Below are 25,505 nucleotides of genomic sequence, written 5' to 3' on the forward strand. Positions count from 1 at the left end.
CACAAAGAAGGAGCCAGTCATTGAGTGATTAGCGGCACCTCTGCATGGGTCAAATAAGCACTCGAACATTCATGCCCGATACTTGGCCTGTGTAAAGGGGCCTTTAGATACTGCAGCTCTCAACCGCCATCCCTCCCGTTTCCTCCATACACTTGGACGCTTGCTGAGTTTTCAATGGGGAGAATAAAAGATTGGGCATGTGAAAATAAAACATGCCCGATCCTTCATTCCCTTGACATCTGCCATTAGAGGAAAGATATCCCCAAGCACATTAGAGCCCGGTTTGGTCCCGACTAGTGATGAGCGAGCTTGTGTTTTCAAGTTCGGCCTACAAGGTTCGGGATCAGGTTATCTAAGAATTCCGTTACGGATTCAACTACCACAGACCATAAGTTATGGTCCGTGGTAGCGGAATCCAATACGGAATTCTTAGATAACCTGATCCCGAACCTTGTAGGCCGAACTTGAAAACACAAGCTCGCTCATCACTAGTCCCGACAAAACTGACGGGTTCGGCAGTGTGTATGGGCACCTTTCATCAGGGCAGTCTCAGGTTCGGGGATCTCTTCCTCCCTTTCTGTCTCTAGTTTAATGAAATATAAACATAGAAGAGGATTCTTTACGGTAAGAGCAGTGAGACTATGGAACTCTCTGCCTGAGGAGGTGGTGATGGTGAAGTCGCTAAAAGAGTCCAAGAGGGGCCTGGATGTATTTCTGGAGCGTAATAATATTACAGGCTATAGCTACTAGAGAGGGGTCGTTCATCCAGGGAGTTATTCTCATTGGAGTCGGGAAGGAATTTATTATTCCCCTTAAGTGAGGAAAATTGGCTTCTACCTCACAGGGTTTTTTTTTTTGCCTTCCTCTGGATCAACTTGCAAGATGACAGACCAAACTGGATGGACGAATGTCTTTTTTCGGCCTTATGTACTATGTTACTATGTAAATTCCACATTACATTGCAGTTCAAAGCTGGATTATCAGACTTTCTGGATTACTAGATTCCAAATTAAAGGGACTGCATTGCATATATCGTAATGTGCTGCCACTGACAGAAGGACAAACATGGTTTAACTCTGTTCCTCCCAATAACTTAAAAAGGTCCAAAATATGATTGCTATATACAGTATCTCACTAAGGTAAGTCAGTACACCCCTCACATTTTTGTAAATATTTTATTATATCTTTTCATGGGACAACACTGAAGATCTGACACTTTGATACAATATAAAGTAGTCAGTGTACGGCTTGTATAACGATGTAAATTTGGTGTGCCCTCAAAATAACTCAACACACAGACATTACTGTCCGAACCGCTGGCAACAAAAGTGAGTACACCCCTCAGTGAAAATGTCCAAATTGTGCCCAATTAGCCATTTTCCCTCCCCGGTGTCATGTGACTGGTTAGTGTTACAAGATCTCAGGTGTGAATGGGGAGCAGGTGTGTTACATTCGCTCTCACACTCTCTCCTACTGGTCACTGGAAGGGCCCCTCATGGCATAGAACTCTCTGAGGATCTGAAAAAAAAAGAATAGTTGCTCTACATAAAGATGTCCGAGGCTATAAGAAGATTGTCAGCACCCTGAAACTGAGCTGCAGCGCAGTGGCCAAGACCATACAGTGGTTTAACAAGACAGGTTCCATTAGAACAGGCCTTTACCATGGTCGACCAAAGAAGCTGAGTGCACGAGCTCAGCGTCATATCCAGAGGTTGTATGAGTGCTGCTGGCATTGCTGCAGAGGTTACAGGGGTGGGGGGCCCGCCTGTCAGTGCTCAGACCATACGCCGTACACTGCATCACATGGGTCTGCATGGCTGCCGTCCCAGAAGGAAGCCTCTTCTAAGGGCTCATGCACACGACCGTATGTATTTTGCGGTCCGCAAAAAACGGATCCGCAAAAAAATACAGATGACATCCTTGTGCATTCTGTATTTTGAGGAACAGAACAGCTGGCCCTTCATAGAACAGTACCATCCTTGTCTGTAATGTGGACAATAATAGGACACGTTCTATTTTTTTGCAGAACGGAAATACAGACATACGGAAACGGAATGCACACAGAGTAACTTCCGTTTTTTTGCTGACCCACTGAAGTGAATGGTTCTGCATACGGTCCGCAAAAACAATGGAACAGACACGGAAAGAAAATACGTTCGTGTGCATGAGCCCTAAAGATGATGCACAAGAAAGCCGCAAACAGTTTCCTGAAGACAAGCAGACTAAGGGTCCATTCACACGTCTGTATGTGTTTTGCGGATATGCAAATTGCGGATCCGCAAAACACGGACACCATCAATGTGCATTCCGCATTTTGCGGACCGCACATTGCCGGCACTCTCATAGAAAATGCCTTTTCATGTCCGCAATTGTCCAGACAAGAATAGGACATGTTCTATTTTTTTGCGGAATGGAAGTGCGGATCCGCAAATGCAGATGCGGACAGCACATTTCGGCCCCATTGAAAACCAATGGATCCGCAGACCCATTTCGCGGACGTGTGAATGGACCCTAAGGACATGGATTACTGGAACCGTCTTGTGATGAGACCAAGATAAACTTATTTGGTTCAGTTGGTGACAAGCGTGTGTGGCGGCAACCAGGTGAGGAGCACAAAGACAAGTGTGTCCTGCCTACAGTCAAGCATGGTGGTGGAAGTGTCATGGTTCGGGGCTGCATGAGCGCTGCCGGCTGTGGGGAGCTACAGTTCATTGAGGGAACCATGAATGTCAACATGTACTGTGACATACTGAAGCAGAGAATGATCCCCTCCATTCAGAAAGTGGTCAGCAGGGCAGTATTCCAACATGATAACGACCCCAAACACACCTCCAAGACGACCACTGCCTTGTAAAGAACCTGAAGGTAACGGTGCTGGACTGGCCGAGCATGTCTCCAGACCTAAACCCTATTGAGCATCTGTGGGGCCTCCTGAAACAGAAGGTGGAGGAGAGCAAGGTCTCTAACATCCACCAGCTCCGTGATGTCGTCATGGAGGAGTAGAAGACGATTCCAGTGGAACCTGTGAAGCTCTCGTGAACTCCATGCCCAAGAAAGTTAAGGCAGTGCTGGAAAATAATGGTGGTCACACTAAATACTGACACTTTGGACACAATTTGGCCATTTTCATTTAGGGGTGTACTCACTTTTGTTGCCAGCGGTTTAGACAGTAATGTCTGTGTGTTGAGTTATTTTGAGGGCTCACCAGATTTACACCATTATACAAGCCGCACACGGACTACTGTACATTGTATCAAAGTGTCAGATCTTCAGTCTTGTCCCATGAAAAGATATAAAAATGTGAGGGGTGGACTGACTTTTGTGAGATACTGTACGCCTGAGGATCTACTGATGGGGCAGATCTCCAGCGTGTCCTAGTCTAACCCAAGTCACACCTCTTGTTTTTCTCGAACCTCAGCGGGACAGATTACAATCAAGGTAGATTTAAGAACATGATTAGTGACGATCAGGCCGTGGTTATCACCATCATCTCTGTACGCTTACAGCTCCGGAGTACAAAATGTAGTCCTGCAACTGTAAACAGCAATTTACCTTCCAGCACCTATAGGGTTAACTCTTGTGAAATGAAGGTGCTTACGGTTATTATTGTTCACACATATTATATACTGTCTCACTACATTTTGGATATCATCATTCATGGTTTAGTATTTGGCATTAAAGGGGTACTCCTACCAAGAGAGGTCAGACCTGAATTAAAGGGGTATTCTGGTTGTTAGAAGTTATCTCCTATCCACAGGATTTATTTTATGCACCTCTATAGCGCTGACATATTCCGCAGCACTTTACAGACATTAGCATCAAACTGTCCCCAATGGGGCTCCCTATCATAGGAGATAGCTATCAGGACTCTGGGGGTCCTTCCGCTGGGACCCCCACTGATCACAACAGGGGCCTCAAACCCCCTGCCACCCCCTGAAATAAACGCGTGACCGCTCCATCCTTTTCCATGGGAGTTCTGCAGATAGTCAAGTGCAGGGCTCACCTATCTCCGGAAATGTGCGACTGGTCTCTCCATTCATTTCAGGGGAGCTGTAGGGGGTACGAGGCCCCTGTTCTCGTGATCGGTGGGGGTCCCACTTTCTGCCTTTTTATAGGGCAGAAATTGAAAACAATTCAGCCATTTCTGTGAAACTGTCTCTAAAGGAAGCTGCTAGATTTGGGGTCCATTCACACGTCTGTAGTGTATTACGGATCCGGCCGGCACACCCCATAGAACTGCCTATTCTTGTCTGCAATTGCGGACAAGAATAGGACATGTTCTATTTTTTGGCGGGCCGCGCTCTGGAAATGCGGAGAGCACATCTCTTCCGGCACCATAGAGAATGAATGGGTCCGCACCCATTCCCGATATTGCGGAACGGATGCGGACGTGTGAACGGACCCTTACATGTAGCTGATTTGCGGCAGAAATCCCTGCAACTCAAAATCCATTTCATGCACATAGATGGCGATGTCAGTACAGTATGGGGGTCATTGGCTAAGACGGGCTTTTTAGATTGCCCCCTACATTGCCGAAAGATTTGCTAATTTATGACGAGGTGTGCGCCTTGTCATAAATTAGGCAAATCTACGACAGTCCAAAATAATCTTTAGTTATCTCCTAGTGGGTGACATCAGTGGAAGAAATCTGAAATTCATAAATGAGAACAGAACCCAAATCGCAGGCAAAATCCTGAAGTCTAGGATTTTATAGTTACAGTCAGGTCAATCATGGCTGATGTATTTCTTGCCGTACCTTGTACTCTTCATAGTCTTTCTCATCTAGCAGGCTTTCTTTCTCCAGTTCTGCACGCTGTTCTGGAGTCGGGTCAGAAGGCAGCGGGTCTATCGAAGCTTCTTCATACAGAGGCAACCCCGTAAAAAAGATCTCCTTCCATTCCCGCATTAGTTTACCAGGGATGAGTCTGAGGAGAAAAAATAAAAAATCCACGTTTATCGGACGCAAACAGCTTGGGCGGATTTAAAGGGGTGACACCATTTTTTTTTTTATTGGCTGCGCACACTACATAATGATGCTACCAACATTTGGACCATCTCTGCAGAGGCACTCAAAGTTGAAGAGGGCATGTATATGGAGGGGTCTGGTCTGGGTCTACATTTTGGGGTCTAGTCTAGAGTCTGGATTAATTGTGGGTTGTGATCTAGGGTCTGAATTATTTTAGGGGTCTGGATTTATTAGGGTTCTGGTCTGGAGTCTGAATGAATCTAGGGGTCAGGGAGTCTCAATTAATTTAGAGGTCTGGTCCGGGGCCTGAATTTAGCCATCCAGTTTGGTATGAGGTGTGCATTAATGATGAGGACTAGGGTCTGGTTTGAATTAAGTTTGGGGTCAGGACTATTTTGGGGGTCTGGTCTGGGGTCTGAATTAATCTAGGCTTCTGGACTAGGGACCACATTCAATCTGGAGTCTCAACTAATTTAGTCTGATTTCAGGCATCAGGTTTGGTATGGGGGTCTGCATTAATGAAGAAGACTGGGGTCTGAATTAATTTTGGTGTCTGGTCTGGGATTTGATTTAACTTTGGGGTCTGGATTAAATGTAGGGTTCAGATCTGGAATCTAAATTAACCCTTACACACACACCACAACGTAACTGTATGTTGTTTGTGCAATATAAATGTATTTAGAAGGGTCACACGCTGAGCCCATTCCATAAGCAGCGAGTGGTGGCTGTGGAATACAGACGGCAAGTGGCCGCAAAGACCGGGATCAGAGGTAACTCCAATCCCAGTCAATAGCAACTGTGGCTTCTGAGGAACAATGGAGAAGGAGGCGGATCCCTCTGTCCTCTGATTGAGGGGCTCCGATCAGTTGCCATTACAGCCTGGGGCCTTGTGAAGACCACCAGTGCTGTCATAGCAAGCTGCCTGTGGAGCTGTGCCCAAGGCACAGCCTGACAGGCAGCCTGTAAAAATCCCATATACAGCAATAGTATTCTGTTGCAGTCTATGGTACAAGCGATCAGAAGATCGTATGTGCAAGTCCACTAAGGGGACTAAAAAATGACAATAAAAAAAGTTTAAAAAAATGTTTAAAAAAAATTAATAAACACTATTAAAAATCCAAATCACCCCTCCTTCCCACACTATCAAAAATCCAAATCACCCCTCCTTCCCAACTTTACATAGAAAAATAAATAAACAATAAAAAAAAATAATAAAGTCCACGACTGGTGTAGGTCTTACTTCGATCAGCAGTTTAGGAGGCTGTAGCGCTCATATGAGCAGTGCGGCCTCTTCAATGTATACCAGGCACAGGCGAGGGTGCAGAGTCAGACCCCCATCCAATATGATACTGATGACCTATCTCAAAGATGGGTCATCTCCTGAAAAATCCCTTTAACAACTGAATAAATGCTGTCATGTTCTACTACTTCTGACCCCACTGCTTGCTCTCAATGATAATGTGATTGCCAGGGGACAGGTCACGAGACCAGCACAGCCCAGACACTGATAGTTGTTACTGTACTGGGGAAGCTACGGCAGTTCCAGTTATAGAGGAAATAAGTGTTAAAATAAGTAAAAAATAAAATAAAAATCTATATAACAACCCAATTTTTTCAGACCTTTTTGGGGAAACATCATAAAAAATATTTAAAAAAATTAAGAAAACTGTAATGAATACTTAAGGGTTTTCCGGGATTTTTATACTGATTGCCTATCTCAGTATCTGATCGGCAGGGGTCCAACACGCGTGACCCCCACAAAGCACAGCGTGGTACATAGTATAGCTGCCGTGCTTGGTATCGCAGCGCAGCCACATGACTGATGAACGTGATGTCAGTGGCCTAGGAAAAGCAGAGAGAAACAAACCACTGATCGTGGGGGTCCTGGGTGTTGGACCCCCACCAATCTCGGAAAACCCCTTTAAACAATAAAAATACACTCCTGCCAACCATATACAAAGTCCTGTGCCAGACACAGTGATCCCCAACTAGGGCACATCATATATAATAAAAATTATTGCAAGATAGCAAAAAAAATACAGAGTTTTTGTTTTACCCCATTAAACATTTCAGATAAACCTGAAAAGGGTATTTTTTCACACAATAAAAAGCCAATATTGCTGAAAAAAAACAAAACTGAATTTGGTTAGTAAAAAAAATTAGATACCTACATGATTTACTTTCTGTTACATAAATATTCCCTCTATACTACATTACATAACGGCACCCCCTAGTGTTTAATATGTACAGTAATGTGCACGTCCACCTACTGAGGTGGTCACACATGCTCAATTCCATCCTTCAACTGCCACCTGTCATATCTACTGTTAAGAAGCTGTGACAGTTGAATGGAGGGAGCTGCAGCAGAAAGGAGATGCCCCCCCTGAAAAAGAACAAACGCCCAGAGCTGTGGTGGGGAGACAGCTGCAGCAGAAAGGACACTCCTCCTGAGCTGCCAACCTGAGATAAATAGAGCAGAGCTATTGTATAAGCTATGAACAAAAAACAAAGCGGAAAAGGTGCGGCGGCACCGCGGATTTTAAATCTGCAGCGTGTCAATTTATACAGTGGATTTCTCCTGTGGATGGACAGTGACATTGACAGTGAAAAAAAAAAAATATCACATTGAAAGTACATGCAAAATCTATAGATTCCAAACTTTATAAATATAGAAATGCATGCATAGAATCACTTAGGGCTCATGCACAAGAACTTATTTTTTTTCCACGACCGCTCAGTTTTTTTTTTTCAGGCGCTATGTGGAACCATTCACTTTAATGGGACCGCAAAAAACAGAAATGACTCCGTGTGCATTCCGTGTTCTCAAGGCCGTCCCGCAAAAAAATATAGAACATGTCCTATTATTGTCTACATTACGGACAAGGATAGGACTGGTCTTAAAGGAGCCGGCTGTTCCGTTCTACAAAATGAGGAATGTACACGGACGGTGATCCGTGGTTAGCGGATCTGCAATTTGAGGACCACAAAACATCCACGAGCCCTTATTCCCACTATCAGGGCCAATAGAAGAATAGGATTAATAGTCTTACTTATTTGTGAGCTTCCGGTACTCTCCGATTTTAGTGACCAGATCCACAATCTGACTCGCTATGGCCTGACAGGTGGAGTAGTGTTTCTTGTATCGAGCCTCGGCCCTCTCTGCTGCTATCTGGTCATACAGCTCCTGGACTTTTCGGATCTCTTCCTCACGGTCCAGCTTGGCTTGTTTCTGCAGGGCCTGTAAATACATAGGTTAGAACTAAGTACTAGATCAAGAACCAGCCATCATACATCACAGGGCAATGGATCGTTTTCATATTAGACAGGATTTTATTCTATTCTGCACGTCACAAATGTAATCATTATAATTAGGAATGAGCGAAGCGAGGTCGGGATGCTTCATCCGAAGTCGCTTCATTCCTAACTTCGGATTAATACTGTACTGAGATCCATCTCCGTGTGGTTTTCCACTTTAAAAATCAATTACCAAAGTTATTCAACGAAGTCAGGCGCGACTTTGCGAATGACTAACTTCGGCTCATCGGAGCCCATACATTCTAATACTGTACTGAGACGGATCTCTGTACAGAATTAATCCAAAGTTATGAACGAAGCGACTTCGGATGTAACACCTGAAGCTCGCTTCGCTCATCACTAAATATAATATACCGTATACATATGCAATGTTGCAAATTATTATGCAAATTGGATTTAAGTGTCATAAAGATGTCCTTTTTTGTTTTTCAATGAACCTCATGGATGGTATTGTGTCCCAGGAGTCTGTGGATCACTGAAATCAATCTCAAACACTTGTGATAATTAGTTTGCCAAGTGAGCCCAAAAAACTACTTCAGAAAGGCGTTCCACATTATTAAGCAGGCCACAGGTTTCCAGCAATATGGGAAAGAAGAAGCATCTCTCTGGTGCCGAAAACCGTCAAAGTGCAATGTGCAATGCCTTGGACAAGGTATGAAAACATTAGATATTTCACGAAAACTTTAAGGGGTTTGTGTCACTTCAGCCAGTGGCATTTATCATGTAGAAAAAGTTAATACAAGGCACTTACTAATGTATTGTGATTGTCCATATTGCTTCCTTCGCTGGCTGGATTCATTTTTTCCATCACATTATACACGGCTCGTTTCCATGGTTACGACCACCCTGCAATCCATCAGCGGTGGCCATGCTTGGACGCTACAGAAAAAGTGCTGGCCTCTCTGGTGACTGGGAGCGTGGGAGCCCACGTAGGCTTGGTGCTTTTTCCTATTTTGTACAAGCACGGCCACCACTGCTGGACTGCAGGGTGGTCATAACCATGGAAACGAGCAGTGTATAATGTGATGGAAAAAATGAATCCAGCCAGCAAAGGAAGCAATAAGGACAATCACAATACATTAGTAAGTGCCTTGTATTAACTTTCTCTACATGATAAATGTTATTTGCTGAAGTGAGAGGACCCCTTTAATCGTGATCATCGTACTGTGAAAAGATGTGTGGCTGATTCAGAGCGCAGACAGGTTTGTGCAGATAAAGGCAGAACGAGGAAGGTTTCTGCCAGACAAATTCATCGGATTAGGAAAGCTCCTGCTTGAATGCCATTACAGTGCAGCAAGCAGGTATTTGAAGCGGTGGTGGCTCTGTAGGAAAATCCAGAGACTTGCAGTTGTGCACAAACCTACTATTCGCCCACCCCTAACCAGCGGTCACAAGCAGAAGCAGTTGCAGTCGGCCAAGACAGACATGAAGACTAATTTTCAAACAGTCTTGTTTACTGATGAGTGCCGTGCAACCCTGGATGGTCCAGGTGGATGGAGTAGTGGATGGTTGGTGGATGGCCACCATGTCCCAACAAGGCTGCGACGTCAGAAAGGAGGTGGAAGAGTCATGTTTTGGGCCGGAATCATAGAGGGAGAGAGCCGGTAGGTCCCTTTAGGGTCCCTGTAGGTGTGAAAATGACCTCGGCAAAGTATATATACGGGGTCATTTATTAAGACCGGCGTTTCAGGCGCTGGTCATAATAACCCCGTGCGCTGGATCTGCCAAAGTTACAACTTTGGCGCATCCACCGTCAGTCTAAATCTACGCCAGCTCCCTTGCTGCCTTAAAGGCTATGTACATCTTCGGGGGCGATTTTTTTTTAATGATTGCATTGTACTCATTTTGAGCTAGAAATATATTTTTTTATTGGTCTTTATTAAAAATATGACGTCCTTTTTTCTATACAGAGCTGAGACGCTCTAGTAGCACCCTTTGGATTTTTTTCTCTCCCAGCTGGGGAGCTGACGGACTCCTTATCTCCGCTCTCTCCACTCATTACAGCTCAGTTCTCATCTTACTGACATCCTGCAACACGTTCAATAGATGCAAGAATTGTGAAGGTGATAGCAAAGAAGGGGTCCTGTGTTACATGTCATTTGGCCCGCTAAGATGTTTTTCATTGAAACAGCTTTTGCTTTCAGTAAATGTGACCTCTTAATGCTGCAAATTCAACACATTTTCAGATCTTTACAACCTATAAAATGTTTAGAAATCCTGTTGTGCATAATAATATAGAAATACTGTTATCATTGGGAGTTTTTTTTCAATAAAATTTGATTTATACTTATAGCGGTTGATGAGGTGAAAATTATACTGACTGTCATTTGCCCTGACCATTTAGGAAAATCGGAGAAAAATATAGTTTGCATAATAATTTGGAACACAGTGCATATCCCAATTAATATTTTAATGAATTCCTAATATAAAGAATTGTCTTCCAATATTATATTTTATATAATACACAGTCCAGTCCCATTATTATGACCAGCAGCTAATATCCAGAGTAACCACCGTGTGCAGCACGAACAGCAGCTAGACAGGCTGGGGGTGACTCCATGAGGTCCTGGTAGGTTGTCACAGGTATCTGGTAGGGATGAGCAAATAGACTTCGGATGAAACAACCGAAGTCGATTTGCATAATACTTCGTTTGAATACTGTACAGTATTAGAATGTATTGGCTCCGATTAGCCTGAAGTTATTACTTCGCGAAGTTTCGCGAGACTTCGCATAATAACTCCAGAAATTGATTCCTACTGTAAAAAAACATTTCCCGAACTCGGAAATTATTATGCGAAGTCTCGCAAAACTTCGCGAAGTAATAACTTCAGGCTAATCGGAGCCAATACATTCTAATACTGTGCGGATCGCTCGCTCCTTACAGTATTGAAACTAAGTTTTATGCGAATCGACTTCGGATGTTTCATCCCTAGTATCTGGAGCCACGCTGACTGCAGCCGCGGGAGGGTACATGGGGGGGGGAGGATCCATAGAGAGAACATGACCATAAAGGTTGTCCCACAGATGCTCAGTTGGGTTCAAGTCTGGGGAATTGGTGGGCCAGGGTAGGACTTCTTGGTCATGTTCTTCCCACCAGTGTCAGATATTTATAGCCGTGTGACAGGTCGCATTGTCTTGCTATAAGAACCCTTTTGCCCCAGGGAAGACAATCAGCATGTATGGGTGGACGTGATCTGCAAGGATGGATTCATACCCACATAGGTTAAAAGCGCCTTCCTCATGGATGAGTGGCCCAGAGACTGCCTCGAAAACCTCCCCCAGACCATAACGCTGCCACCACCGGCTTGTGTTCTTCCAGCAATGGCTGCAGGGGGTTAGTTCTCTGATGTTTCTCTCCTGACAGGCCAACGTCCATCCAGAAAACAGGACTTATAAAAGACAACCCTTTACCAATCAGCGGAGGTCCAATTCTGATACTGCCGTGAACATGTAAGCCTTTCTTTTATTTCAACAGTAAATTTTTATTGGTTTATAATATATTTTAAAGTTACAATCATGTTATATTATATGAGTAATAAATAAATAAATATACCGGTACATTTTACATCAGTTTTTTTCCCCTGATTTGAATAGTTAGGTTGTAGTAGATTAATTAGTAAATAGTAGGAAATGTGAAGAATAATTTGTCATTATAATTTTATATTTGATTTTAGTTTGTTTTTACTATTTAAAAAAAAAATGTAATATATATATATATATATATAATGTATACAAATATAGACAAATTATTATGATATTTATTAAATATTCGAATTGTAATTGGTTTAATAAAAGGGATGGGGTGGTTGGATATAGCTAAACAAGTAAATGCAAAAATCTATATACATACATATAAACAAAAATATAGCTATGTTTAATAAAGGGTTTGTTATCACACAGATATGTAATTTAAATAAAATAATCAATATCTACAATTAAGGGAAAGTTGAGTCTGGTATAGTCCTTAAAATTTTTGGATTCCATAAGGACCAATATTTTGTGGTTTTCTTCAAGGAAAATGAATAATAGGCAAATTTAGTGATGGTGGGGATTTCTGGGCTTTTCCATTTCTTCTTGCGGCTAATATTATGTGAGATCCCACAGTTTTGAGTTGATGTAAAATAGAATGGTTGAGGAGAAAACATAAGGCAAAATGCCGAGATGGTTGGATGTTTGTATGAAGAATCTTGTTTATCAAATACCATATTCCAGAATATTCGAGTTTCTGGCCATGACCACCATAAATGTAGATGGGTTCCTTTGGCTCCACAGTTTTTCCAACATAAGTCGGGGTAGTTAGAGTTAATATGGTTTAGTTTTACTGGTGTTAGATGCCATCTTAGAATTATTGTTTCGTGAGAGTTCACAATGATGCATTTAGATATTTGGTTAACTGAAGCCTTGTTATCAGAGGTGCGGTGACCGTCCGTCTAATCCGGAGCCCCGTACGCAGTAGGGTTCGCTGAACTGTTGTGTTAGACGCACATCTGGTAGCCCCCTGGATCATTTTGGTGGTGAGCTGCACCATTGTAGCCTGTTGGGACGCTCTTGCGCACCTTCACAGCCAACGCTCACCTCTCACATCAATGGCACGTGGCGCCCCGCAGTTTCCATATCGCTTATTCACAATGCTGCCATGTGACCACTCACCACAGCAGCACGTGAACAGTTCACACTGCGCAGTTTCAGAAATACTGCCACCCGGGGCCTGGAAGTCAATAAACATCCCTTCCTGCAACTCTGATTAATCGCTTTTCCCCATGACAGCAACGAGGTATATGTGTGCAGACAGCCTATCACACACCTTATATACCCACCAAGCCAGTTCAGCACACATTATATACCCACCGAGCCAGCTCAGCACACCTTATATACCCACCAAGCCAGCTCAGCACACCTTATATACCCACCAAGCCAGCTCCGCACACCTTATATACCCACCGAGCCAGCTCCGCACACCTTATATACCCACCGAGCCAGCTCAGCACACCTTATATACCCACCAAGCCAGCTCAGCACACCTTATATACCCACCAAGCCAGCTCCGCACACCTTATATACCCACCAAGCCAGCTCCGCACACCTTATATACCCACCAAGCCAGCTCCGCACACCTTATATACCCACCAAGCCAGCTCCGCACACCTTATATACCCACCAAGCCAGCTCTGCACACCTTATATACCCACCGAGCCAGCTCAGCACACATTATATACCCACCGAGCCAGCTCAGCACACATTATATACCCACCGAGCCAGCTCAGCACACCTTATATACCCACCAAGCCAGCTCAGCACACCTTATATACCCAACGAGCCAGCTCCGCACACCTTACATACCCACCGAGCCAGCTCTGCACACCTTATATACCCACCAAGCCAGCTCAGCACACCTTATATACCCACCAAGCCAGCTCCGCACACCTTATATACCCACCGAGCCAGCTCTGCACACCTTATATACCCACCGAGCCAGCTCCGCAAACCTTATATACCCACTGAGCCAGCTCTGCACACCTTATATACCCACCGAGCCAGCTCCGCAAACCTTATATACCCACTGAGCCAGCTCAGCACACATTATATACCCACCGAGCCAGCTCCGCACACCTTACATACCCGCCGAGCCAGCTGACCACACGTGACGTCCTTCATGAGCTACATGCTGCCAACGATGAAAGTAGGAAGTGGTCAGAAAAATGGGACTCAACTGTGCAGATGCCTTTAATAAGTTAAAGGAATAAAAAAGAGGCGAAAACACAGATCGAGCAAAGTAATAAGTCTGTATACTAATTGGAAATAATGGCAAAATGTCTATCATACCGCTTCCCGGTCCAGAGCCTCTTGGAATTCTTGCTCCCGTCTCTCTTGATATTGCTTCTCCCGGAAAACTCGGTTTTGTCTCATGACCTCCTTCTCGTGTCGAGAGTGCATTAGCTGTACTGCGATCCTGCGCTCCTGCTGAGACTGCCTCATCAAACGGGTAATGAGCTGCTCTTCCCGAAAAGCCTCCTGACAAGACATCATTTTACAGTATGGGACGGTGTGCAGTACAATGGCGCACTCACGTATCAATCACATATACTTCCATTACTCCTTGCATCTATGGCATTCCAGGTGCAGAACATCCCCCTCTAAAAGTCCTTAAAGTGGTATTCCAGTTGTTGTATCCACAGGATAGGGCAGGGATGGGCAAACTGCGGCCCTCCAGCTGTTGTAAAACTACAATTCCCACCATGCCCTGCTGTAGGCTGATAGCTGTAGGCAGTCTGGGCCTGCTGGGAGTTGTAGTTTTGCAACAGCTGGAGAGCCGCAGTTTGCACATCCCTGGGATAGGGGATAACTGTCAGATCGCTACCACTGGGACCCCCACCGGTCACAAGAACAAGAGAACCGTACCCCTGCAGCCCTCCTGAAATGAACGGAGCAGCTGGTCGGGCACGCACGCGGCAGCTCCATTCATTTCTACATCACTCACCTATGTCCAGAATTCCCATAAAAATGGATGGAGCGGCCAAGCGCTTGTGCGATCGGCCGCTCCCTTTATTTCAGTAGTGCTGCAGAGGGTATGGAGCCCCATTCTTGTGATCGGGTTGGACCCCCACCGATCCAATTTAATACCCTATACTGTGGATAGGGGATAACTTCTAATAACCGGAATACCCCTTTATCTATTCGCCTTTTAATATGTTCACATCAGTTTTAGAGCCCACATCTGACACCTGCGAAGTATATATATATCATCAATGGAAAAAAAATGTGTCCCACACAGTGCAGGCTTTTTCCTCTATACCTCTGTATGGAATAACGCAGTCTACTAACCTTTTTCGCCCCCCCATGGACTCCAAAAGAACATACTTTTGGCCTTCATCGGGTGCATGAGACTCTATGGATATGCTGGGCGTATAGGCCACCAGCTAGAGCAAGGCATGGCAAACTTGTGGCCATTCAGGTGTTGCAAAACTACAACTCCCAGCATGCCCCGATAGCTGTAGGCTGTCCGGGCACGATGGAAGTTGTAGTTTTGCAACTGCTGGAGGGCCAGGAATTTGACATCCCTGTCCTAGAGTATATGTCCAAAGAAGGCTGTAATCATGATGTGAACAGTAAGTTATACACCCTGTACAGAATTATTAGGCAAATGAGTATTTTGACCACATTATCCTCTTTATGCATGTTGTCTTACTCCAAGCTGTATAGGCTCGAAAGCCTACTACCAATTAAGCATATTAGGTGATGTGCATCTCTGTAATGAGAAGGGGTGTGGTCTAATGACATCAACACCCTATATTAGGTGTGCATAATTATTAGGCAACTTCCTTTCCTTTGGCAAAATGGGTCAAAAGAAGGACTTGACAGGCTCAGAAAAGTCAAAAATAGTGAGATATCTTGCAGAGGGATGCAGCACTCTTAAAATTGCAAAGCTTCTGAAGCATGATCATCGAACAATCAAGCGTTTCATTCAAAATAGTCAACAGGGTCGCAAGAAGCGTGTGGAAAAACCAAGGCGCAAAATAACTGCCCATGAACTGAGAAAAGTCAAGCGTGCAGCTGCCAAGATGCCACTTGCCACCAGTTTGGCCATATTTCAGAGCTACAACATCACTGGAGTGCCCAAAAGCACAAGGTGTGCAATACTCAGAGACATGGCCAAGGTAAGAAAGGCTGAAAGACGACCACCATTGAACAAGACACACAAGCTGAAACGTCAAGACTGGGCCAAGAAATATCTCAAGACTGATTTTTCTAAGGTTTTATGGACTGATGAAATGAGAGTGAGTCTTGATGGGCCAGATGGATGGGCCCGTGGCTGGATTGGTAAAGGGCAGAGAGCTCCAGTCCGACTCAGACGCCAGCAAGGTGGAGGTGGAGTACTGGTTTGGGCTGGTATCATCAAAGATGAGCTTGTGGGGCCTTTTCGGGTTGAGGATGGAGTCAAGCTCAACTCCCAGTCCTACTGCCAGTTTCTGGAAGACACCTTCTTCAAGCAGTGGTACAGGAAGAAGTCTGCATCCTTCAAGAAAAACATGATTTTCATGCAGGACAATGCTCCATCACACGCGTCCAAGTACTCCACAGCGTGGCTGGCAAGAAAGGGTATAAAAGAAGAAAATCTAATGACATGGCCTCCTTGTTCACCTGATCTGAACCCCATTGAGAACCTGTGGTCCATCATCAAATGTGAGATTTACAAGGAGGGAAAACAGTACACCCTTCTGAACAGTGTCTGGGAGGCTGTGGTTGCTGCTGCACGCAATGTTGATGGTGAACAGATCAAAACACTGACAGAATCCATGGATGGCAGGCTTTTGAGTGTCCTTGCAAAGAAAGGTGGCTATATTGGTCACTGATTTGTTTTTGTTTTGTTTTTGAATGTCAGAAATGTATATTTGTGAATGTTGAGATGTTATATTGGTTTCACTGGTAAAAATAAATAATTGAAATGGGTATATATTTGTTTTTTGTTAAGTTGCCTAATAGTTATGCACAGTAATAGTCACCTGCACACACAGATATCCCCCTAAAATAGCTAAAACTAAAAACAAACTAAAAGCTACTTCAAAAATATTCAGCTTTGATATTAATGAGTTTTTTTGGGTTCATTGAGAACATGGTTGTTGTTCAATAATAAAATTAATCCTCAAAAATACAACTTGCCTAATAATTCTGCACTCCCTGTAGTCTATCTGTTGCTGGGAAAGCGTGGTGACAGCCAATACGACTGCTGAACTGTCATATTAGTCATTCAGGAGTCCAGAAAAGATGGATTACAGTCCCTACGAGGTGGCGCACATAGAGAAGTAAGGGCCCCATAGCAAGGATCAAACCAGACTTCCCCACACAGGACAGAAGGGTTTCTGCCTAACGCATTTTCAATGACCCCATGGCTATTTTTCCACTGCTTCATTTGCTAAAAGTTGTTCCTTTAGAGGAGGATTAGGCAACCAACAGGTACTCCAGCTGTTGTGAAACTACAACTCCCAGCATGCCTACTTCCTCTGCTCTTCTCAGAACCCTCAAAGAAATGAATGAAGCATGCTGGGAATTGTAGTTTTACAGCAGCTGGAGTGGCAAAGGTTGCTGATCCCTGCTTTAGAGGGTAGAGTCCTGACCAAGTTTTCACCTCCAGTAGAAGAGGAGATAATTCCAACTAAGACTGGACCCCCTCTTGCCCTGGGCCCCATAGCAGTCGCATGGTCTGCCGCTATGGTAGTTACGCCCCTGTCCCTACGGGGTTTTAATGGTGGTCACACATCTGTGTGCACATTGGATCTTAGAAGATTTCTCCACAGAAGGTCCAGAGGAATCCCATTCTATAGGCATACATTGCCCATAGGGTAAAACACACACTATACACACTGATAGATGCCCTCTTCTACCATACGGAAATGGGTGTTTATGGTAAAACCTGCGGCAATATGTGCTATTCTCACACGTCAGTGAGCCACAGCCTTATAGACATGGACACGGGCAGCAGTGACACTGCTTCATGTCATGTCTGTGGTCAGCCACAGCCTCCACGTAAAGTATTTTACCTCCTGCGCCCCATGAGCAATAAGTTGTTCCACTAAGACTCGGCGGCGCCGCTTCTCCCGCTGTTCGCGAGCGACGGCATCCTCCTCTACTCGCTTCTGAATTTTCTTCACATAGTCTTCAGAACAATCCAGCTTTACCAGGGCGGCCCCGATGCTGGCGGTGGACCTGAGGCTCTGTAAGGTTGGGCTCCTGAAAGACAGTAGCGTTGCTCTATGTCAGTATTTACCCATCAGCCCCAGCAGTCACCGAGTCAGGACAGGACAAAGTGACCCCCTACAATTTCTCGGCACAGCAATTGTGACTGATCGCACTGCATAAGGATTATAGGGGTCGTCCCATGAACAATAGTCTACAGTTTTCACACCAGCACCTGGATCTGAATACTTTTGTAATTAGACGTAATTAATAATTTATTAGAGCCACTGAGATACTCAATAAAATGTTTCTGTATGGCGCCACCTGCTGTTGGTCCTTTTCCCTTTTTTCTCTGTCCACCTCAGTGACATCGCTGAGGTGGTCCCACTGCCACCAGCCGTATCTACTCTTAAAAGCTGTGACAGTTACAGGGAGAGAGCTTCAGAATGGATATGCCTCCTGAGCGGCAGCAGAAAGGACATACCCCTCACCTGTGATAGGGAGAGAGCTGTGGATGAAAGGATATACTCCGAGCTGCCAGCTTGAAATAAATCTAGCAATGCAATTGGCGCAATTGATGGGAGACCTCTGTGAGGTAAAGGGTTTCCTGGGAGTTTCACACTGATGACCTGTCCTCCGGTGGCGGGGGTCCAGCACCGGCACTCACAGTGGCGCCGCAACCTTCTCTCTGCTCACCAAGGACAGCACATACACTGTATAGCGGCTGTGCTTGGTATCGCAGCTCAGCCACATTCACTACAATGGAGCTGAGCTGCAATTAGGCCATGTGATCGATGAACGTGATGTCACATGACCTAGGCTAAGCTGCGAGAATCGGTGTCTTCTCAAACAGCTTGCATGTAAAAAATCCCAGCAGTTGTGTCTTTAAAGATACAGTCCTGATCAAAAGTTTAAGACCACTTGAAAAATGGCAAAAAATCATATTTAGCATGGCTGGATCTTAACAAGGTTCCAAGTAGAGCTTCAACATGCAACAAGAAGAAATGGGAGTGAGACAAAACATTTTTTGAGCATTCAATTTAATGAAAACAACGAATAAACTGAAACAGGCTGTTTTTCAACTGATCAAAAGTTTACCTCCAAAAAAAAAACTAAACCCCCCCCCCCCCCCCAAAACAGAAATCCAACTTCCAAACATGAACTCAGTAATGAGTAGCTCCGCCGTTATTGTTTATCACTTCAAAAATTCGTTTCGGCATGCTTGATGCAAGCATTTCTATGAGGTGAGTGGGAACATTTCTCCAAGCGGTGAAGACGGCCGCACGAAGGCCATCTACTGTCTGGAACTGTTGTCCATTTTTGTAAACTTCCCTTGCCATCCATCCCCAAAGGTTCTCAATTGGATTTAGATCAGGGGAACACGCAGGATGGGCCAAAAGAGTGATGTTATTCTCCTGGAAGAAGTCCCTTGTCCTGCAGGCATTGTGTACTGTAGCGTTGTCCTGTTGAAAAACCCAGTCGTTACCACACAGACGAGGGCCCTCAGTCATGAGGAATGCTCTCTGCTACATCTGGACATAGCCAGCGGCCGTTTGACGCCCCTGCACTTCCTGAAGCTCCATTGTTCCACTGAAGGATAAAGCACCCCAGACCATTATGGCGCCCCCTCCACTGTGGTGCGTAGAAAACATCTCAGGTGGAATCTGCTTGTCATGCCAGTAACGTTGGAAACCATCAAGACCATCAAGGTTACATTTTTTCTCATCAGAGAATAAAACTTTCTTCCACCTTTGAATGTCCCATGTTTGGTGCTCTCTTGCAAAGTCCAAACGAGCAGTTCTGTGGAGTTCAAGGAGACGAGGTCTTTGAAGAGGTTTTTTGTTTTTGAAGCCCTTCAGTCTCAGATGCCGTCTGATGGTTATGGGGCTGCAGTCAGCACCAGTAAGGGCCTTAATTTGGGTCGAGGATCGTCCAGTGTCTTGACGGACAGCCAATTGGATCCTCCGGCTCAGTGCTGATGAAATTTTTTTGGGTCTTCCACTGGACTTTTTTGTTCCATAACCCTCAGGATCATTTAAGAAATTCCAAATGACTGTCTTACTGCGTCCCACCTCAGCAGCGATGGCGCGCTGTGAGAGACCCTGCTTATGCAACAACCCGACCACGTTCAAAAAGGGAGAGTTTTTTTGCCTTTGCCATCACAACGTGTGACTACCTGACGGAAAATGACAATGAATCCACATCTTTGCACAGATTTGGCCTTTTAAAGGCATGTGGTCCTAAACTTTTGATCAGCTGAAAAACAGCCTGTTTCAGTTTATTCGTTGTTTTCATTAAATTGAAAGCTCAAAAAATGTTTTGTCTCACTCTCATTTCTTCTTGTTGCATGTTGAAGCTCTACTTGGAACCTTGTTAAGATCCAGCAATGTAAAATATGATTTTTCAAGTGGTCTTAAACCTTTGATCAGGACTGTATATTCTTTTATTATAGTATTCGCTCAGTATGTCCTACAATCAGCCAGGACGCGTTTCGGCAAACATGCCTTTATCAACACCTGTTGATCAGTCTTAGGTACATGGCAGCCCGGATGCCTTTGTAAGGCGTCCGGTTGCCATGGCAACCATCAGGCCGCTGCGGCGGCCAAATGGAAGAGAGTGGGAGCTCCCTCCTTCTCGACCCCATGGATGCAGCGGGCGGCTGCTGACCGCGGCACCTATGGGGTAAACGGCCGAGATAGGTGCCAGCACCGATTTCGGCCGTTGCAGCAGAGTGTCAGCTGTAAGTTACAGAGCCTCTGCTATCAATGCCGTAAAAGAGGACATTGATGCAGGGGGCAACTGGGGGCGATGGGGGACAAGGGCCGCATGTGGGGGGCTCTTAAATTATCAGGGGCACTGGGGGCATGGTGGTAGTCATGCGTGATTTCAGACTGATCTCCAGCATGGAGATCACAGCCTGAAACCGGCATTGGTTAGCCAATCGGAGCGCTTGCCGGTAAGGCACCACTCTGATTGGTTCCTTGCTTCCCCGGTGGCTCTACTCTCCGGTAGAGCGGAGACTCCAGGGCTGTGACACTTTATAGTGTCACAGCCCCGATAAGCAGATTGGACGTGACTGAATGTCCAAGTGCAGTAAGTTACTTGCAGTTTGGACGTCCAAATGCGTGAAAGGGTTAATAAACGTGAGTTCAGGAGACTGGTGCCAACCAAGAAATAGAGAATAAACACTGATTTAATAGACAGGGGGGAAATGGATCACCATGGGGGGGGGGGGGGGGGGGCTGTGATCCCACGGAGAGATCATACATTAAACGGAATTGCCAATACACACACCGACAGCCTTACCTGCCATTGGGGGTGACACTGTGAGATAAGCCGTCCTTTTTCACCGACTGCTCAAATTTTGTTAATTCACTATAAACCTCCTGGAAAAACAAGAATGTTAATTTAATTTTTCACGATGTACAACTTTATCAACAGAGTCACAGATGGAAACTGACATTCTGAGTTATTACACGGGGTCCACGGAAATCAATGGTCTATCTATAAAATGCTGTAACAAGCGGTAAGAGACGGCGCCCTCCACTACAGCTATTCGAGGGTGGGCTTAAATAAAAGGGAAAAAAAATTACAGAAACACACCACCATCAAAATCCAACATGTGAACGTAGCCTTTTCAGACTGCATCTTGTGTGTCCCTTTAAAGGATCCGCTGGGAAAGCTCCCGGTGCACCCTTGTGACCCTTCGCCCCTTTTGGTCTCCATTTGGCGGTATCTATTCTCTGGCTGCTTAGAATAGCGCAGCCTTAAATGCGGCCTCGCCCTCATTTCTATAATATGATATTTGATAGTGGATATAAGGGGTTGTCCAGCTTTTACTAAGCGATGGTCTCTTCCCAGGATAGGCCATCAGAAGCTGATTGGCGGGGGTTTGATGACACTGTGCATCCCTCACAATCGGGTGACTGGGTGAACACAGATCTGTTCAACTATGTAGTAGACAGAGCTCATCACTGCAGCGCCGGTCCACTGACTTTAATGGGAGCAGTGCTGTAGTAATGAGCTCCCTCCTCTACAAAGTTGGTAGTGCTGAGTAGTTCTAGCGCCGAATAGCAGATCGGTGGAGATGTGGCGTGTCAAACCAGCCGATCAGCCGGTCATGGCCTATCCTGAGGGTAGGTCATTATGTGATATAAGCTTGACAACACTTTTAACCCATTTTAAAGAGAACCTGCACTTGTTCTGTATAATCGGGTCCTCATAATGGATTCCTCTCGGTAGCCCAGTGTCACCCCGTCCAGCACTGGTAATGTGAATTCAGAAGCTGGAGGAGCGACTGGTTACCGTCTATTAAGCCCCCATACACAATGGTTAACCATATACAACCTCTGCTTCCTTCTTCTTTCTGAGAATTTTCTGTGCCTCGATGGCCTTTAATGTGCGGTTCGCTGGTGGTTTAGGGATCTGCACAATGGCAGCTTGAATTCTCGCCATGATTTCATTTTGTCGTCTTCTCGCTCGGCGAAGCTGATGAGGAAAACAATTATGTGTAAAACAACTTGGAAAGTTTGAGAGATACCACAGGGGGCAGTATTGGGTCACTATCACTTGTGGGGTACATCGGGGGTCAGTATTGGGTCACTGTCACTAGTGGAGTACCTCAGGGGTCAGTATTGGGTTCTATTATCTTCAATATATTTATTAATGATCTTGTAGAAGGCTTGTATAGCAAAGTATACATTTTTGCAGATGACACTAAACTGTGTAAAGACAAAGAAGAGGACAGTATACTGAATATATACAGTACAGACCAAAAGTTTGGACACACCTTCTCATTCAAAGAGTTTTCTTTATTTTTATGACTATGAAAATTGTAGATTCACATTTGAAGGCATCAAAACTATGAATTAACACATGTGGAATTATATACATAACAAACAAGTGTGAAACAACTGAAAATATGTCATATTCTAGGTTCTTCATAGTAGCCACCTTTTGCTTTGATTACTGCTTTGCACACTCTTGGCATTCTCTTGATGAGCTTCAAGAGGTAGTCCCCTGAAATGGTTTTCACTTCACAGGTGTGCCCTGTCAGGTTTAATAAGTGGGATTTATTGCCTTATAAATGGGGTTGGGACCATCAGTTGCATTGAGGAGAAGTCAGGTGGATACACAGCTGATAGTCCTACTGAATAGACTGTTAGAATTGGTATTATGGCAAGAAAAAAGCAGCTAAGTAAAGAAAAACGAGTGGCCATCATTACTTTAAGAAATGAAGGTCAGTCAGTCAGCCGAAAAATTGGGAAATATTTGAAAGTAAGGGCTATTTGACCATAAAGGAGAGTGATGGGGTGCTGCGCCAGATGACCTGGCCTCCACAGTTACCGGACCTGAACCCAATCGAGATGGTTTGGGGTGAGCTGGACCGCAGAGTGAAGGCAAAAGGGCCAACAAGTGCTAAGCATCTCTGGGAACTCCTTCAAGACTGTTGGAAGACCATTTCAGGGGACTACCTCTTGAAGCTCATCAAGAGAATGACAAGAGTGTGCAAAGCAGTAATCAAAGCAAAAGGTGGCTACTTTGAAGAACCTAGAATATGACATATTTTCAGTTGTTTCACACTTGTTTGTTATGTATATAATTCCACATGTGTTAATTCATAGTTTTGATGCCTTCATAGTCATGAAAATAAAGAAAACTTTTTGAATGAGAAGGTGTGTCCAAACTTTTGGTCTGTACTGTATATACTACAGAGGACAGTATACTGTATATATATATATAAATATACACACACTACAGAGGACAGTATACTGTATATATATATACTACAGAGGACAGTATACTGTACATATATACTACAGAGGACAGTATACTGTATATATATACTACAGAGGACAGTATACTGTATATATATACTACAGAGGGCAGTATAATGTATATATATATATATATACACTACAGAGGACAGTATACTGTATATATATATATATATATATATATATATACTACAGAGAGAACATAGTCCTGCCACTTTGCACATCACTGGTCAGACCACACATGGAGTACTGTGTACAGTTCTGGGCTCCTGTGAACAAGGCAGACATAGCAGAGCTGGAGAAGGTCCAGAGGAGGGCAACTAAAGTAATAACTGGAATGGGGCAACTACAGTACCCTGAAAGATTATCAACATTAGGGTTATTCAGTTTAGAAAAAAGACAACTAAGGGGAGATCTAATTACTATGTATAAATATATGAGGGGTCAGTACAGAGATCTCTCATCATCTATTTATCCCCAGTACTGTGACTGTGACGAGGGGACATCCTCTGGAGGAAAGAAGGTTTGTACATAAACATAGAAGAGGATTCTTTACGGTAAGAGCAGTGAGACTATGGAACTCTCTGCCTGAGGAGGTGGTGATGGTGAGTTGTCACTAATGATATCTAAATGGTCCGATGTCCAAAAAAAGAAAGAATGGCATTAGAAACACTACAAAAAGATACTTCTATAGTAGTGAAAAGAGCCGATAAAGGAGGGGCGATCGTCGTTGTAATCGGGAGGCATATATAGCAGAGGCACATAAACAACTAAATGATGAAAACACCTATAAAAAACCCAAAGGCGACCCCACCACTATATTTACTTAAGAATTGAAAATATTACTAACAGAATATACCAATGCGGATATCATAAATGAGAAAACCGCGAACGCACTGCTATGTGAACAACCAAAAGGATCGAGAAAAACCCCCATTACAACCCATTGTTTCCTGCATAGGATCCCTCTTACAACCTATATCGATTTACATTGATTCCTTTCTACAAGATAAGGTTAAAAAATTAAATAGATGCCTGTTAGATACTACTGACTTCTTAGAAAGATTAAATACAGAAACCAGCGAAGGGGTAACATATTTATGTACCCTTGACGTACAAAGTCTATATACCCACATTCCCCAACAGGAGGGTCTGCAGTCCATCAGGGAGATCCTTATGCAGGATGCAACAATGGATAACAGGACCATAGCTTTTCTTATGACCCTCCTAGAATTCGTCCTCCTCACTAAAAACTACTTTCGATTTGACGATTCCTATTACTTGCAGCTGTGGGGGACTTCGATGGGGTCCTCCGCAGCACCAAGTTTTGCAAATATTTTCATGGCTATGTTTGAGGAAAATTTTATTTTCAGTACAGGAAAACTATCTGCCACAACCACATGGTTACGTTATGTGGACGATATTTTCCTTCTATGGAGAGATACTGAACAAGCCCTATTGACATTTATTGAATATCTCAATTCATGTCACGAAACAATAAAATTTCAACGACACTACAATACAATTCCTAGATGTAGAAATCCTAAAAGAGGAAACAGGAGGTTTTAACACCATGTTATACTCCAAACCTACTGATCGAGACAATCTATTGCTTTACACTAGCCACCACGCCCCGTATATTTTTTAAGGTATACGAAACCAAGTCCGCTAATACAAGCTAAACGTATAACTAAAACAAATCAAGATTATATAAAACAAAAAAAAGTTATATCTAAAACATTTCTAGACCGAGGATACCCCAAAAATATTATCG

At 44.2% G+C, this 25,505-nt stretch overlaps 1 protein-coding gene across 1 annotated transcript in view; it reads right to left on the minus strand.

Annotated features, from left to right (window-relative positions):
* The window catches only part of SPEF2 (sperm flagellar 2), a 166,412-nt gene that overhangs the window by 96,989 nt on the left and 43,918 nt on the right, over nucleotides 1-25,505 (minus strand). The window contains exons 5-10 of the mRNA XM_040420983.1: nucleotides 22,302-22,442; nucleotides 21,261-21,340; nucleotides 17,819-18,008; nucleotides 14,106-14,294; nucleotides 8,017-8,204; nucleotides 4,757-4,925 (exon numbers count right to left, since the gene is read on the minus strand). Of these exons, the coding sequence (XP_040276917.1) occupies nucleotides 4,757-4,925; nucleotides 8,017-8,204; nucleotides 14,106-14,294; nucleotides 17,819-18,008; nucleotides 21,261-21,340; nucleotides 22,302-22,442 (957 nt within the window). The remainder of the gene's footprint in view (nucleotides 1-4,756; nucleotides 4,926-8,016; nucleotides 8,205-14,105; nucleotides 14,295-17,818; nucleotides 18,009-21,260; nucleotides 21,341-22,301; nucleotides 22,443-25,505) is intronic.

The sequence above is a fragment of the Bufo bufo genome, chromosome 2, assembly GCF_905171765.1.
Source record: "Bufo bufo chromosome 2, aBufBuf1.1, whole genome shotgun sequence".
Lineage (NCBI taxonomy): Eukaryota > Metazoa > Chordata > Amphibia > Anura > Bufonidae > Bufo > Bufo bufo.